General features: G+C 43.2%; 1 protein-coding gene across 2 annotated transcripts in view; it reads right to left on the bottom strand.

Annotated features, from left to right (window-relative positions):
- IL13RA1 (interleukin 13 receptor subunit alpha 1) overlaps window positions 1–15333 on the bottom strand; it is a 246363-nt gene extending 231030 nt beyond the window's left edge. For both annotated transcript variants that reach the window (XM_077285355.1, XM_077285356.1), the window contains exon 1: window positions 15139–15333. In XM_077285355.1, the coding sequence (XP_077141470.1) occupies window positions 15139–15223 (85 nt within the window). In that variant the 5' untranslated portion in view covers window positions 15224–15333. The remainder of the gene's footprint in view (window positions 1–15138) is intronic.
- Between the last annotated feature and the right edge of the window lie 1897 nt (window positions 15334–17230).

Genomic DNA, 17230 nt, shown 5'->3' with positions numbered 1-17230 from the left:
ACATTTTGAAAAAACAGAGGAACCAACTCGGAAGAAGAAGGCAACTTAGGCAAGGGAACAAGATGGACCATCTTAGAGAAACGGTCACACACCACCCAGATGACAGACATCTTCTGAGAAACAGGCAGATCCGAAATAAAATCCATCGAGATGTGCGTCCAAGGCCTCTTCGGGATAGGCAAGGGCAACAACAATCCACTAGCCCGAGAACAACAAGGCTTGGCCCGAGCACAAACGTCACAAGACTGCACAAAGCCTCGCACATCTCGTGACAGGGAAGGCCACCAGAAGGACCTTGCCACCAAATCCCTGGTACCAAAGATTCCAGGATGACCTGCCAACGCAGAAGAATGAACCTCAGAGATGACTCTACTGGTCCAATCATCAGGAACAAACAGTCTACCAGGTGGGCAACGATCAGGTCTATCCGCCTGAAACTCCTGCAAGGCCCGCCGCAGGTCTGGAGAAACGGCAGACAATATCACTCCATCTTTAAGGATACCTGTGGGCTCAGAATTACCAGGGGAGTCAGGCTCAAAACTCCTAGAAAGGGCATCCGCCTTAACATTCTTAGAACCCGGTAGGTACGACACCACAAAATTAAACCGAGAGAAAAACAACGACCAGCGCGCCTGTCTAGGATTCAGGCGCCTGGCAGACTCAAGGTAAATTAAATTTTTGTGGTCAGTCAATACCACCACCTGATGTCTGGCCCCCTCAAGCCAGTGACGCCACTCCTCAAAAGCCCACTTCATGGCCAAAAGCTCCCGATTCCCAATATCATAATTCCGCTCGGCGGGCGAAAATTTACGGGAAAAAAAAGCACAAGGTCTCATCACGGAGCAGTCGGAACTTCTCTGCAACAACACCGCCCCAGCTCCGATTTCAGAAGCGTCGACCTCAACCTGAAAAGGAAGAGCAACATCAGGCTGACGCAACACTGGGGCGGAAGAAAAGCGGCGCTTGAGCTCCCGAAAGGCCTCCACAGCATCAGGGGACCAATCAGCAACATCAGCACCCTTCTTAGTCAAATCAGTCAATGGTTTTACAACATCAGAAAAACCAGCAATAAATCGACGATAAAAGTTAGCAAAGCCCAAAAATTTCTGAAGACTCTTAAGAGAAGAGGGTTGCGTCCAATCACCAATAGCCTGAACCTTGACAGGATCCATCTCGATGGAAGAGGGGGAAAAAATGTATCCCAAGAAAGAAATCTTTTGAACCCCAAAAACACACTTAGAACCCTTCACACACAAGGAATTAGACCGCAAAACCTGAAAAACCCTCCTGACCTGCTGGACATGAGAGTCCCAGTCATCCGAAAAAATCAGAATATCATCCAGATACACAATCATAAATTTATCCAAATAATCGCGGAAAATGTCATGCATAAAGGACTGGAAGACTGAAGGGGCATTTGAAAGACCAAAAGGCATCACCAAATACTCAAAATGGCCCTCGGGCGTATTAAATGCGGTTTTCCACTCATCCCCCTGCTTGATTCGCACCAAATTATACGCCCCACGGAGATCAATCTTAGAGAACCACTTGGCCCCCTTTATACGAGCAAACAAATCAGTAAGCAGTGGTAACGGATATTGATATTTAACCGTGATTTTATTCAAAAGTCGATAATCAATACACGGCCTCAAAGAGCCGTCTTTCTTAGACACAAAGAAAAAACCGGCTCCTAAGGGAGATGACGAAGGACGAATATGTCCCTTTTCCAAGGACTCCTTTATATATTCTCGCATAGCAGCGTGTTCAGGCACAGACAGATTAAATAAACGACCCTTAGGGTATTTACTACCCGGAATCAAGTCTATGGCACAATCGCACTCCCGGTGCGGAGGTAGTGAACCAACCTTGGGTTCTTCAAAAACGTCACGAAAGTCAGACAAGAATTCAGGAATCTCAGAGGGAATAGATGATGAAATGGAAACCAAAGGTACGTCCCCATGAGTTCCTTTACATCCCCAGCTTAACACAGACATAGCTCTCCAGTCGAGGACTGGGTTATGAGATTGCAGCCATGGCAATCCCAGCACCAAAACATCATGTAGATTATACAGCACCAGAAAGCGAATAACCTCCTGGTGATCCGGATTAACACGCATAGTCACTTGTGTCCAGTATTGTGGTTTATTACTAGCCAATGGGGTGGAGTCAATCCCTTTCAGAGGTATCGGAGCCTCCAGTGGCTCCAAATCATACCCACAGCGTTTGGCAAAGGACCAATCCATAAGACTCAAAGCAGCGCCAGAGTCGACATAGGCGTCCGCGGTAATAGATGACAAAGAACAAATCAGGGTCACAGATAGAATAAACTTAGACTGTAAAGTGCTAATTGAAACAGACTTGTCAGGCTTCTTAGTACGCTTAAAGCATGCTGATATAACATGAGTTGAATCACCACAATAGAAGCACAACCCATTTTTTCGTCTAAAATTCTGCCGCTCGCTTCTGGACAGAATTCTATCACATTGCATATTTTCTGGCGTTTTCTCAGTAGACACCGCCAAATGGTGCACAGGTTTGCGCTCCCGCAGACGCCTATCGATCTGAATAGCCATCGTCATGGACTCATTCAGACTCGCAGGCACAGGGAACCCCACCATAACATCCTTAATGGCATCAGAGAGACCTTCTCTGAAAATCGCCGCCAGGGCGCACTCATTCCACTGAGTAAGCACAGACCATTTGCGGAATTTTTGGCAGTATATTTCAGCTTCATCTTGCCCCTGAGACAAGGACATCAAGGCCTTTTCCGCCTGAAGCTCTAAATGAGGTTCCTCATAAAGCAACCCCAAGGCCAGAAAAAACGCATCCACATTGAGCAACGCAGGATCCCCTGGTGCCAATGCAAAAGCCCAGTCTTGAGGGTCGCCCCGGAGCAAGGAAATTACAATCCTGACCTGCTGTGCAGGGTCTCCGGCAGAGCGAGACTTCAGGGACAAAAACAATTTGCAATTATTTTTAAAATTTTGAAAGTGAAATCTATTCCCCGAGAAGAATTCAGGCAAAGGAATTCTAGGCTCAGACATAGGTGCATGAACAACAAAATCTTGCAAATTTTGTACCTTTGTGGCGAGATTATTCAAACCTGTAGCTACACTCTGAAGATCCATTTGAAACAGGTGAACACAGAGCCATTCAAGGATTAGAAGGAGAGAAAGAGAGGAAGGCTGCAGTATAGGCAGACTAGCAAGGATTCAATTAAGAGCACACTCAGAACTAGAGGGAGAAAAAAAAAAAAAAAAATTGTAGCAGACTTCTTTTTTCTCTCCTTTCTCAGCCAGTAATTTAACCCTTTTTTGGGCCGGTCAAACTGTCATGATTCTCAATGGCGAGAGAACATAGCCCAGCATATATGAGAACTAGCTCTTGGAAGATGGAAACTATACTGACCATGAACTAAACCTGCCGCACAACTAGAAGTGGCCGGGTAGCATGCCTACGTTTTTTAACCCTAGATGCCCAGCGCCAGCCGGAGAACTACCTAATCCTAGCAGAGGAAAAGACAGTCCTGGCTCACCTCTAGAGAAATTTTCCCAAAAGGCAGACAGAGGCCCCCACATATATTGGCGGTGATTTTAGATGAAATGACAAACGTAGTATGAAAATAGGTTTAGCAAAATCGAGGTCCGCTTTCTAGATAGCAGGAAGACAGAAAGGACACTTTCATGGTCAGCAGAAAACCCTATCAAAACACCATCCAGAAATTCCTTTAAGACTCTAGCATTAACTCATAACACCAGAGTGGCAATTTCCGATCACAAGAGCTTTCCAGACACAGTAACGAAACAGCAGCTGTGAACAGGAACAAAATGCAAAAACACACAAGGACAAAAGTCCAACTTAGCTGGGAGTTGTCTAGTAGCAGGAACAAGCACAGAAGGCTTCTGATTACATTGTTGACCGGCAAGAAACTGACAGAGGAGCAAGGTTATATAGCGACTCCCACATCCTGATAGGAGCAGGTGAACAGAGGGGATGATGCACACAAGTTCAATTCCACAAGTGGCCACCGGGGGAGCCCAGAATCCAATTTCACAACAGTTATGGCAATGCACCGCTGATCCCCGATCATGTGACGGGGGTCAGCGGTGCAAGCGCTTCCGGCCGCGCGGCCGGCGGCTTGTTAAATGCCACTGTCAGAGTTTGACAGTGGCATTTAACTAGTTAATGGGCACGGGCGGATCGCGATTCCGCTCGCGCCCATTGCGGCCACATGTCAGCTGTAGATAACAGCTGACATGTAGCGGCTTTGAGGGGGGCTCCGGCGGGGTAGTCTGCCAGCTGACGTACTATCTCGTCAGCTGGCAGAAAGGAGTGAAAAAAACCTCTCTCCTTACCTAACTGTACTCCTGTGGTGATGATCCATCCATGCAGTTCAAGCGCGCACTTGCCGGCAAATGACAATGACTTCATACACCAGTGACATGCGCGCTAACGTCAGCTGCCAGCCTCCGATTCGCAGGCGGCTTTTAACTATTGCTGTGCCGGCCCACACGGCAATAGAGTTTAACTGAACCTGCGTCTCAGACTGCACCGGTAGAAGCCTGCCACTGGGGCCCGATGAGCAGTAGAGACGGGGCCCGATGCGGGCCCCCTCTGCCCTCCGGGCCCCATAGCAGTTGCGTGGCCTGCTGCCATTGGCAGTATGCCACTGACTAGGATCACCATCGTGATCAACGACTGCTGCCAGCTCTTCTCTCTCCTTATTGATTAAATCTCTGTATTAGTCTTTCCTGTAAATACATTATCATTTGTACTTTCTTGGAGTACAACATTTTTGTATGCATTAACAGATGAAGTATTAACCAGTGTTTGCTGCTAGTCACTGAATGACCATATGTAGCTATAGTGATGACTTTAGAGTTACTTTATGTAATGTGGCCAGACTGTGCTCCTCTAACTACAAACTATAACAAATGTTGTAGAGAGAAGAACTGCTATCATCGGGGCTTTTATCTGACATACAGAATTCTGCTGATTGAAGACAAATCTTTACCGTCACTTTCTGCTCTGCTTATATTGTTGAATCAGCCTACTCTGCTAGCCTAAGATGCCTGAGGCTATATCTCTGACCTTTAGTATGCACTAATTTATAGGGACTAGTGGTATCAAGCCACATTAGTTGACTGGTGAATCATGCTGGGGAAAGCAATGTGACCCCATATATAGTGTAGCCGCATTCCCCTTATACAGTATCACTACAGTTGTGCTCAACAGTTTACATACCGCGGCAGAATTTTGGCTTTCTTGGCCTTTTTTCAGAGAATATGAAAACACCAAAACTTTTTCTCCACTCATGGTTAATGGTTGGGTGAAGTCATTTATTCTCTGTGTTTTCTCTTTTTAAATAATAATGACAACCCAAAACATCCAACTGATCCTGATCAAAGGTTCACATACCCTGGTGATTTTGGCCTGATAACATGCCCAGAAGTTGACACAAATGGGTTTGAATGGCTACTAAAGGTAACATCTTCACCTATGACCTGTTTGCTTGTAATCCGTGTGTGTGCATAAAAGCTGAGTGAGTTTCTGGGATCCAGACAGACTCTTGCATCTTTCATCAAGCCACTGATGTTTCTGGATTTTGAGTCATGGGATAGCAAAACAATTGTCAACAGATCTATGGGAAAAGGTAGTTGAACTGTATGAAACAGGAAAGGGATACAAAAAGATATCGAAGGAATTGATAATGCCAGTCAGCAGTGCTCAAACTGTGATTAACAAAAGGAATATCAGGGGTTCTCTAAAAACAAAACCACTGTCAGATAGACCAACAAAAAGTGATCCACAACTGCCAGGAAAATTGTTCGGGATGCAAAGAAAAACCCACAAATCACATCAGCTTAAATACTGAACTCTCTAAAAACTAGTGGTAGGTCAGTTTCAAGATGCACAATAAGGAGGTGCTTGAAGAAAACTGGGCTGCATGGTTGAGTCACCAGAAGAAAGCCATTACTGCACAAATGCCACAAAGTATCTCGCTTACAGTATGCGAAACAGCACAGAGACAAGCCTCAAAACCTCTGGAACAAGGTAATTTGGAGTGATGAGACCAAAATTGAACTTTTTGGCCACAACCATAAATGTTACAATTGGAAAGAGGTCAACAAGGACTATGACAGGAAACCCATTCCTACTGTAAAGCACAGAGGTGGATCGCTGATGTTTTGGGGATGTGTGAGCTACAAAGGCACAGCAAACTTAATCAAAGTTGAAGGAAAGATGAGTGCAGCACGTTATCAGAAAATACTGGAGTCAAATTTGCAATCATCAGCCTGGAAGCTGCACATGGTCTGTACTTGGATGTTCAAACATGACAAAGATCCAAAACACAAGGCCAAGTCGACCTATCATTGGCTACAGCAGACCAAAGTGAAGGTTCTGGAGTGGCCATCTCAGTCTCCTGACCTCAATATTATTGAGCCACTCTGGGGAGATCTCAAGCGTGTGCAGTTCATGCTAGACAGCCCAGGAATTTACAAGAACTGGACGCTTTTTGTGGGCAGCTTTACCATCTGAGAAAATAAAGAACCTCTTCCACAAATACCACAAAAGATATCAAGCTGTCATTGATGTTAGAGGGGGCAATACACAATATTAAGAAATGGGGTATATGAACTTTTGATAAGGGTCATTTGGATGTTTTGGGTTGTCATGATTTAACAAGAGAAATCACAGTAGTTTGACTATAAATGGCTTCACCCAACCACCAACCATGAGTGGAGAAAAAGTTTTAGTGTTATCATTCATATTTTCTGAAAAAAGGCTAACAAAGCAAAAATTCCGCTGGGGTATGTAAACTTTTGAGCAAACTGCAGTTGTCGACCAATGCTATAGCAGACTTAGAATAGGTATAGAAGTGTTCGCTCTCAAGCATGCATGCATATTAATAAATATATTGGTTAAACAGGAGCCATATATCTGGTTTTGTATTTAGCGTAAGGAGGCATTAAAGGTGTTTAGCCACCTCAGATCACTGTCAGCCAAACAGCGCACTTCCCCCACCAAAAAGAAATGTACACTCAGATCAGCCAAGCATACATGAGTTTTAAATGGAAAAGCAGCGGGCACTGGCAGACACCTCTCGAGGTAGTTTTTGTTCCGTGGGAACAAGCTAATTAGGCAATGAAATTCAACATGCCTCAACTTACTGTTTCTTATACTCATTAGTATTAGTTATCTCAAACAATGTACATAGTTGCAAACAGTGCAAAATTTGGCACAATTTTTGGACACAATCTCAACAAATTCAAGGATGTCTAGAGTCAAAAAGAGGCAGAATGCAAACAAACAAGTGGGCTCTCCTTTTAGAGATGTTCCAGGGCTGGACTAAGACTGAAATTTTGGCAATAAAAGTATTATGTACAGACATTCACTTGGACAAAAAAAATATTGTTCTTGGTTTCCTAATAATTTAACAATAAATATTTAAACTATTCTTAAAGAGGAAAAATAGAACTGCACCAGTACAGTGGAGCACCTGTATCACACCTGCAGATGAATGATTCCTTAGTTTCAGAGATACAGCAGAATAGTCAACTGGTATACAGTTGTGCTCAAAAGTTTACATACCCCAGCAGAATTTTTGCTTTCTGAGCCTTTTTTCACAGAATATGAATGATAACACAAACTTTTTCTCCACTCATGGTTAATGGTTGGGTGAAGCCATTTATTGTCAAATTACTGTGTTTTTTCTTTTAAATCATAATGACAACCGAAAACATCCAACTGACCCTGATCAAAAGTTCATATACCCCATTTCTTAATACCGTGTATTGCCCCCTCTAACATCAATCACAGCTTGAAGTCTTTTGTTGTAGTTGTGGATGAGGTTCTTTATTTTCTCAGATGGTAAAGCTGCCCACTTTTCTTGGTAAAATGCCTCAAGTTCCTGTAAATTCCTGGGCTGTCTAGCATGAACTGCACGCTTGAGATCTCCCCAGAGTGGCTCAATGACATTGAGGTCAAAGAGACTGAGATGGCCACTCCAGAACCTTCACGTCCCATGTGCAGCTTCCAGGCTGAAAGCATGTATACTCATACATATAAGTACAATTAAATCACATAGTAAGAATTAGACATCTAGGACAAGCAGCTACATGCTGGATACAGAGGTGTATTATTGCTGCATATAAGTACAATTAAATCAGTTCATTTTAGAACACAAATGATGTGAGGAAAACAAGTTGTGAACTGCTCATTTTATGATAATCTGTTATCAGTCAGGTTAAACTAAACATATGCAGATACAATATACAGTAGACATACTATTGTTGGATTATTTAGAAAAGGAATTCATGGGGCGGAGGTTATTGTGGTCAAGCAAGGAAGTTATATATATATACAGTATATATATATATATATATATACAGTGGGGCAAAAAAGTATTTAGTCAGTCAGCAATAGTGCAAGTTCCACCACTTAAAAAGATGAGAGGCGTCTGTAATTTACATCATAGGTAGACCTCAACTATGGGAGACAAACTGAGAAAAAAAAATCCAGAAAATCACATTGTCTGTTTTTTTATCATTTTATTTGCATATTATGGTGGAAAATAAGTATTTGGTCAGAAACAAAATTTCATCTCAATACTTTGTAATACATCCTTTGTTGGCAATGACAGAGGTCAAACGTTTTCTGTAAGTCTTCACAAGGTTGCCACACACTGTTGTTGGTATGTTGGCCCATTCCTCCATGCAGATCTCCTCTAGAGCAGTGATGTTTTTGGCTTTTCCCTTGGCAACACGGACTTTCAACTCCCTCCAAAGGTTTTCTATAGGGTTGAGATCTGGAGACTGGCTAGGCCACTCCAGGACCTTGAAATGCTTCTTACGAAGCCACTCCTTCGTTGCCCTGGCGGTGTGCTTTGGATCATTGTCATGTTGAAAGACCCAGCCACGTTTCATCTTCAATGCCCTTGCTGATGGAAGGAGGTTTGCACTCAAAATCTCACGATACATGGCCCCATTCATTCTTTCATTTACCCGGATCAGTCGTCCTGGCCCCTTTGCAGAGAAACAGCCCCAAAGCATGATGTTTCCACCACCATGCTTTACAGTAGGTATGGTGTTTGATGGATGCAACTCAGTATTCTTTTTCCTCCAAACACGACAAGTTGTGTTTCTACCAAACAGTTCCAGTTTGGTTTCATCAGACCATAGGACATTCTCCCAAAACTCCTCAGGATCATCCAAATGCTCTCTAGCAAACTTCAGACGGGCCCGGACATGTACTGGCTTAAGCAGTGGGACACGTCTGGCACTGCAGGATCTGAGTCCATGGTGGCGTAGTGTGTTACTTATGGTAGGCCTTGTTACATTGGTCCCAGCTCTCTGCAGTTCATTCACTAGGTCCCCCCGCGTGGTTCTGGGATTTTTGCTCACCGTTCTTGTGATCATTCTGACCCCACGGGGTGGGATTTTGTGTGGAGCCCCAGATCGAGGGAGATTATCAGTGGTCTTGAATGTCTTCCATTTTCTAATTATTGCTCCCACTGTTGATTTCTTCACTCCAAGCTGGTTGGCTATTGCAGATTCAGTCTTCCCAGCCTGGTGCAGGGCTACAATTTTGTTTCTGGTGTCCTTTGACAGCTCTTTGGTCTTCACCATAGTGGAGTTTGGAGTCAGACTGTTTGAGGGTGTGCACATGTGTCTTTTTATACTCATAACAAGTTTAAACAGGTGCCATTACTACAGGTAATGAGTGGAGGAAAGAGGAGACTCTTAAAGAAGAAGTTACAGGTCTGTGAGAGCCAGAAATCTTGATTGTTTGTTTCTGACCAAATACTTATTTTCCACCATAATATGCAAATAAAATGATAAAAAAAAACCAGACAATGTGATTTTTTGAATTTTTTTTTCTCAGTTTGTCTCCCATAGTTGAGGTCTACCTATGATGTAAATTACAGACGCCTCTCATCTTTTTAAGTGGTGGAACTTGCACTATTGCTGACTGACTAAATACTTTTTTGCCTCACTGTATATATATATATATATATATATATATATATATATATATATATATATATATATATACATACACACACTGCTCAAAAAATAAAGGGAACACTAAAATACCACATCCTAGATGTCACTGCATGAAATATTTCAGTTTCAAATTTGTATTCATTACATAGTGGAATGTGTTGAGAACAATAAAACATAAAATTGATCAATGTCAATCAAAATGGATATCCCATAGAGGTCTGGATTTTGAATGATTACTCAAAATCAAAGTGGAAAATCAAATTACAGGCTGATCCAACTTCAGTGGAAATGCCTCAAGACAAGGAAATGATGTTCAGTTGTGTATATGTTGCCTCCATGTGCCTGTATGACCTCCCTACAAGCCTGGGCATGCTCCTGATGAGGCGGCGGATGGTCTCCTGAGGGATCTGCTCCCAGACCTGGACTAAAGCATCCACCAACTCCTGGACAGTCTGTGGTGCAACGTGACGTTGGTGGATGGTGCGATACATGATGTCCCAGATGTGTTCAATCGGATTCAGGTCTGGGGAACGGTCAGGCCAGTCCATAGCTTCAATGCCTTCATCTTGCAGGAACTACTGACAGACTCCAGCCACATGAGGTCCGGCATTTTCCTGCATTAGGAGGAACCCAGGGCCAACCGCACCAGCATATTGTCTCACAAGGGGTCTGAGGATCTCCTCTCGGTACCTAATGGCAGTCAGGCTACCTCTGACGAGCACATGGAGGGCTGTGCAGCCCTCCAAAGAAATGCCACCCCACACCATTACTGACCCACTGCCAAATCGGTCATGCTGAAGGATGTTGCAGGCAGCAGATCGCTCTCCACGGCGTCTCCAGACTGTTACATCTATCACATGTGGTCAGTGTGAACCTGCTTTCATCTGTGAAGAGCACAGGGCGCCAGTGGCGAATTTGCCAATCCTGGTGTTCTGTGGCAAATGCCAATTGTCCTGCACGGTGTTGGGTTGTGACCACAACCCCCATCTGTGGACGTTGGGCCCTCACACCATCCTCATGGAGTCAGTTTCTAACTGATTGTGCAGACACATGCACATTTGTGGCCTGCTGGAGGTCATTTTGTAGGGCTCTGGCAGTGCTCCTCCTTGCACAAAGGCTGAGGTAGCGGTCCTTCTACTGGGTTGTTGCCCTCCTACTGCCCCTTCCACGTCTCCTGGTGTACTGGCCTGTCTCCTGGTAGCGCCTCCAGCCTTTGGACACTACGCTGACAGACACAGCAAACCTTCTTGCCACAGCTTGCATTCATGTGCCATCCTGGATGAGCTGCACTATATGAGCCACTTGTGTGGGCTGTAGAGTCCGTCTCATGCTACCACGAGTGTGAAAGCACAACCAACATTAAAAAGTGACCAAAACATCAGCCAGAAAGCATTGGTACTGAGATGTGGTCTGTGGTCCCCACCTGCAGAACCACTCCTTTATTGAGTGTCTTGATACTCAATAAAGTACCATGTAAACGTATGGAAAACAAAATCCACAGTGCACATGCTGCAGAAAAAAAAGCGCGGAAACGCAGCAGTGTTTTTTCCGCAGCATGTCAATTTTTTGTGCGGATTCCACAGCAGTTTACACCTGCTCCTCAATAGGAATCCACAGGTGTAAAACCGCAGGTGGAATCCACAGAAAAACCACGGCAAATCTGCGGGTAATCCGCAGTGCGGTTTACCTGCGGATTTTGCAAAAACAGTGCGGAAAAATCCGCACACCAATCCGCAATGTGTGCACATAGCCTCAGTATTTTTGCAGCGTTTTTCACCCATAGGCTTGAATGAATGTTGAAAACACGCTGCAAAAATGCAGGTATCATTATTTGCAGCTTTTTTTTCTGCAGAAAAGTCATGGACATTAGCATAAACAAAGAGACACTAAACCTGTATTTTTGGCGCAGCTTCTTTCCTGCCAAGAAATCAAGTTTTGCTGCAGAAAAAAAAGCAGCAAAAACGCAGTGTGAACATACCCTTAGGGGGCATGTTATTCACCCTACATATTGTAATCTGCATATTGTGCATTCAATAAGGTAAATAGCATTTGTATCATTGCAATTGATAAAGTCATGTTTATGGAAAAGCATAGAGTGGTTGTGTTTAGAATGATCACTATGGAAACGGCTGTGTGATAGTAAGGATCCCAATGTAGGCGCTGTTTAGCACGTTTTAACTTATCCTTATTAAGTATATGCATATATTTTTTAATTATAGAAACTGTATCATTGAATTGGGGGCTATATTCTGTTGATAAGGAAATACGGGTAAGTAGATCTTTTACTATTGTTTTTTTGATTGTACAGTAATGTTTCCCAATTCATATGTAGAGACCCTAGCTCTAAGCTTTTGTAAGGGACCATTCTGGGTATCCCCTTCTAGCAGGTCTTCTATACATTTTCTGTACCAAACTATATTATGACTGTATATGTTGTTGTCATTATATAAGTGAAGTTCTTCCCATTCTGACATAACTATATAAGCTAGAGATGGGGAGAATTTATCTCCCGGTTTTCTGTAAAAAATAACGTCTATCAAAGCTAAAATAGTTACCCTATATTTTAGAAGAAAGTTAGTAGCAGACAGTAGAAATTCTTTCATTTCAATGCTGTAGGTGATAAATGTATCCAAGTGGGAAGATAAACAGCAAATAGCTATATTGTGTGGAACTGAAGGGTAAAGCCCCATAACATCACAGGACAACCATTTGTATTCTTTTTTTTTTCCAAACAAAATCATTAAATATTTTAGTAACAAATTTTGTATCTTTTATATAACTAGGTGTGTCTTGTACAAGGGGTTGTAAACGGTGATCTACCCATTTAATGGAATAGAAAAAGTATATAGACCCTGCAGAGGTGGCGATCACAGATGCAAATGATTAAATAGTCATATTGGATATTTACACTAGCAAAGTGAGTACCGTATGGTCTCAATCAAAGACAAGACCTTATTCTGAAATATTAAATTTGTCTCTACTTTTGTAAAATATTCTCACTCTATTCTGATTTGTGTATACATAGACTTCTTTTTAGTGCAGCTGTTGTTTTAATGAGCTCCGAATGTCTCTCCTAATTAGACCACCTAATTAACCTTCTGGAGTTATTCAAGCCCACTCTGACATCTTAAACTCAGACCAAGATTAAGACGGAAGTTGAAATGCGTCGGTTTTAATCCTGCACCCATGGATTTCTGCTCACTGTGTGCATATAAGCATATGTAAGTGGATCAAACAATTTGCGCTTGCTTTAAATGGCTCAATAAAAGCTATTTTTTATTCAAAAAGGCACACAGCTTATATCGCTGGATCAACTTCTTCTTTATTTTTTCCCATTATGACAAAAACATGAAACATACAACCACAACAAAGGAGTGGCTCCGTAAGATGCATTTCAAGGTCCTGGAGTATTTATTTAACGCAATAAAATGCAAATTAATTATTAACAGTTGTTGCCTTCTCACCAAACTGCTTGCCTATTGTCCTGTAGCCCATCACAGCCTTGCACAGTTCTACAATTTTGCCCCTTGTGTCCTTAGACAGCTCTTTGGTCTTGGCCATGGTGGAGAGGTTGGAGTGTGATTGATTGTGTGGACAGGTGTCTTTTATACAGGTAATGAGTCCAAACAGGTGCAATTAATACAGGTAATGAGTGCAGAGTAGGAGGGTTTCTTAAATGAAAACTAACAGGTCTGTGAGAGCCAGGATTTTTGCCGGTTGGTAGGTGCAATGCTTACCATATATACTCAAATATAAGCCAAGATTTTCAGCCCATTTTTTAGTCTGAAAGTGCCCCTCTTGGCTTATACTCGAGTCATTGTCCCAGGTGGTCGGCAGGGGAGGGGGAGCGGCAGGATCAGCGGCTGTCGCATCATACTCACCCACTCCTCGCGCGATTATTGCAAGTCCTCCCTGGATCACTCTGCTGTCCCGGCGCAGCAGCTCTTCCTGTGTTCAGCGGTCATGTGGTACCGCTCATTAAAAGAATGATTATGAAATAGACACCACTCCCATAGGGGTGGAGTGCATATTCATTACTTTAATGAGCGGTACCATGTGACCACTCAGCACTGGAAGGAGCTGCCATCCCGGTGAAGCAGGGAAGTGAGACTGTGCCAGGAGGGTGAAGTATGATGGGGGAGGGTGAGTCATGCGATATTCACCTGTCCCCGTTCCACCACCACTGTGTTTTCCACGTCCTCTGGCTGTGACGTTCAGGTCAGAGGGCGCAATGACGTGGATAGTGCGCGCCCTCTGCCTGAACGTCACACCAGAGACCCAAAGACACAGCGGCACGCGGAGGTGGAACGGGGACAGGTGAGTATCGCAAATGCCGGGGTCCTGAGCCAGCGGCAACTCCGGCACCTGGCTCCCAGCGACGAGAGGTGAGTATGTAATTTTTTTTTATCGCAGCAGCATATGGGGCATATTATTCTATGGAGCGTCTTATGGGGCCATCATTAATCTTTGTGCAGCATTATATGGGACGTATTTTGTATGGAGCATCTTATGGGGCCCATCATGAACTGTATGGAGCATTATACGGGGCTCCTGATTCAATATGGATATTCAAAAACACGTAACCTACTAATGTCTCAATTACTTTTACTTTTATTGGTATCTATTTTTATTTTTGAAATTTACCAGTAGCTGCTGCATTTCCCACACTAGGCTTATACTCGAATCAATAAGTTTTCCCAGTTTTTTGTGGCAAAATTAAGGGGGTCGGCTTATACTTGTTTATGTTACTTATCTTTCTTACAGTTGAATTGTACTTATAATAAAAATTGCAGACCTCTTCAGCTCTCGTTTCCTCCCACATTCCACAGACATGAGAATTGAGAATTTAGATTTTGAGCCCCAATGGGGACAGTGATGATGATGTCTATGAAGTGCTGTGGAATATGATGGCACTATATAAGCAAAGCATAATAGTAATAAACATACATATACATACACTGGCATTTGCCTACTGTTTCTCTTGCACATGTGCTAATTCATATATTTTGGGTAAAAGTAGTTACTGTTCTGTTATCTAAACCTTCACATACTGAACCTGTTTTTTAAGAAGGAAAATCAACTTGTAACAAAATGAAAACAAAGATTTCAAGTGGAAATAAAGGGTACTCACTCATTTCAGATGCTGCGTACTGTAAAACCACATTCAGTGGAAGCAGTAAGCATAAAAGAGCAGGAAAGCAGCAGATTGTTCTCATTTTTATGAGCCGTTCCTGTAACACCAGAATCTTGAGAAGCAGCGTCTCGTCATACTCTAAAACACGTTCTGTGAGTAGTTGAGAAATGACAGAAAACTTTCATGTTCCCAAAAAACTGACTTCCTGGCATTTTCTACATAGTATCCACCCATTGACAGCTCTATTCCCTCCTACAAGTTTAGATGATATCCTCCTACAGAAATGGTGTTTCACAATCCTAATATAACAAGTGCCCTGCACTAAACAGGCTGAGTCTGAGAACAGATGCTGTGAAAAACGACAGGAACTGCAGTCATGTCAGTAGGAAAGTCACTACATAAAATTACAGACTATTGCTCCAGTTTTGCAATATATTTATACCTGAATAATTTGACATTAAAGGGAACCGGTCCTCAGAAAAAATGATATTAACCTGCAGATATAGGGTTAATCGGCAGGTTAATAGCATTACTAACCTGCCCGGCGCCCGCACTTACCGAACGGGATTCAGTCACAGGGGCGGCACCAATGCATTACTAACCTACCCGGTGCCCGCACTTACCAATGGATTCAGTCAGCAGAGGCGTAGCTAGGGTTTTGGTTTAGGGGGAAGAAACTTCTGAGCGGGCTCCTAACCTGGTGACCCTGACTACAGCTATGGTCGTGCACAACAATAATGGATGTAGGAGAACCTCAGCAGATGACGGCACAGTTACTAATAAAAATCTCTATACAAAGACCAATAATGATATTGCCGCCATATAGTGACCATATAGTGGTAGACACCAGTCCTGCAGAATATATAAGAGATTACAGTACAGGTACAGATGGTGACTTACAGCTGACGTTCTTTCTGATGGACTCGTTCAGGCTATTGCCCATGATCCAGAAGTAGCAGCGCTTTGGATGCAGTGTATTTTTGCTTTGTCCAAAATGCTGAGTTCTAATCACTCAGGTAAATCTGCATGTGTTCAGTGAACCATGCGGATTTACCACATCTAATACATTCATTTCTGTTGCGGAGACTACATCTCCACAAGAGAAACTGACATGCTGCGGATCTGAAAGACACATGTCAGTTTCCGTGCGTGATCCACAGGGGCACATGCAGCATAATGGATGGGATTTCTAGAAATCCCATGTCCACTATGTGTGTAACATCTGGCTGCTGTGTTTTTGATGCTGCATAAATACGCAACATCAAAACCGCAGCATTTCCTGATCGTGGGCACATACCCATACTTTTCACATCTTTTCCATATGGCCAAGACTGACATGACAACTTCTCCAGCCAGGACTCAGCTACAGAGTTTACAACAAAGACACATGTGACTTGACATTTCAGTCACCATCCACATCTATTCCCAAGCTGCGCAAACTCCTTTTCCTGCTGATATCCCAATACTGAACCGCTGCTGCCATATGTGTCCCTATTATTACACCTACTGTGTGTCCTCAACATGGTGAAACAAACCTCTAGAATTTAATAATGCCCTGTGCAAGTGCCCTAGAAAACACTGCCCATATTATGCCCCCTAGAAAGTAATATTGACCTCTGTGTACCCCTTTGACAGTCACAAAAACCAGACTTATCCTATAACAGTAAGTTCCCACTTAACATTTAATAATGTTCCGAGTCTTCCCGCTGTAAAGATCCCCTCTACACAGTATAATGCACACACACAGTTTACTGATCACTTAGTACCCCCCAAACTGTTTGATGACCTCTACACTGTACAAAGACCCTGTCACGGGGTTACCACGACAGAGATGAGCCGGAAGACCGCATAGTCTGTTTGCTCCTTCTCTTGCGCTGAAAAGAAGCACTTCACTTCTTTTTAAACGGTTTAAATGTCTTTTGGCAGTACAGGAGTTAATTGGCCATGTTGGGAGCTAGTGTTCTCAGCTTAGCATGGTTAGCCACTCCTATCCCCTATATAATCTGGGTCCTGACTGACACACATCGTCAAAGCTAGCTTTTGCTGCATGGCTGGGAGAATAGGTGTTGGTGGTTATATGAGTAGGAGT

The sequence above is a fragment of the Ranitomeya variabilis genome, chromosome 2, assembly GCF_051348905.1.
Source record: "Ranitomeya variabilis isolate aRanVar5 chromosome 2, aRanVar5.hap1, whole genome shotgun sequence".
NCBI classification, from domain to species: Eukaryota; Metazoa; Chordata; class Amphibia; order Anura; family Dendrobatidae; genus Ranitomeya; species Ranitomeya variabilis.
Note: the sequence above shows the minus strand (reverse complement) of the source record. Positions and strands in the feature narration are given on the sequence as shown.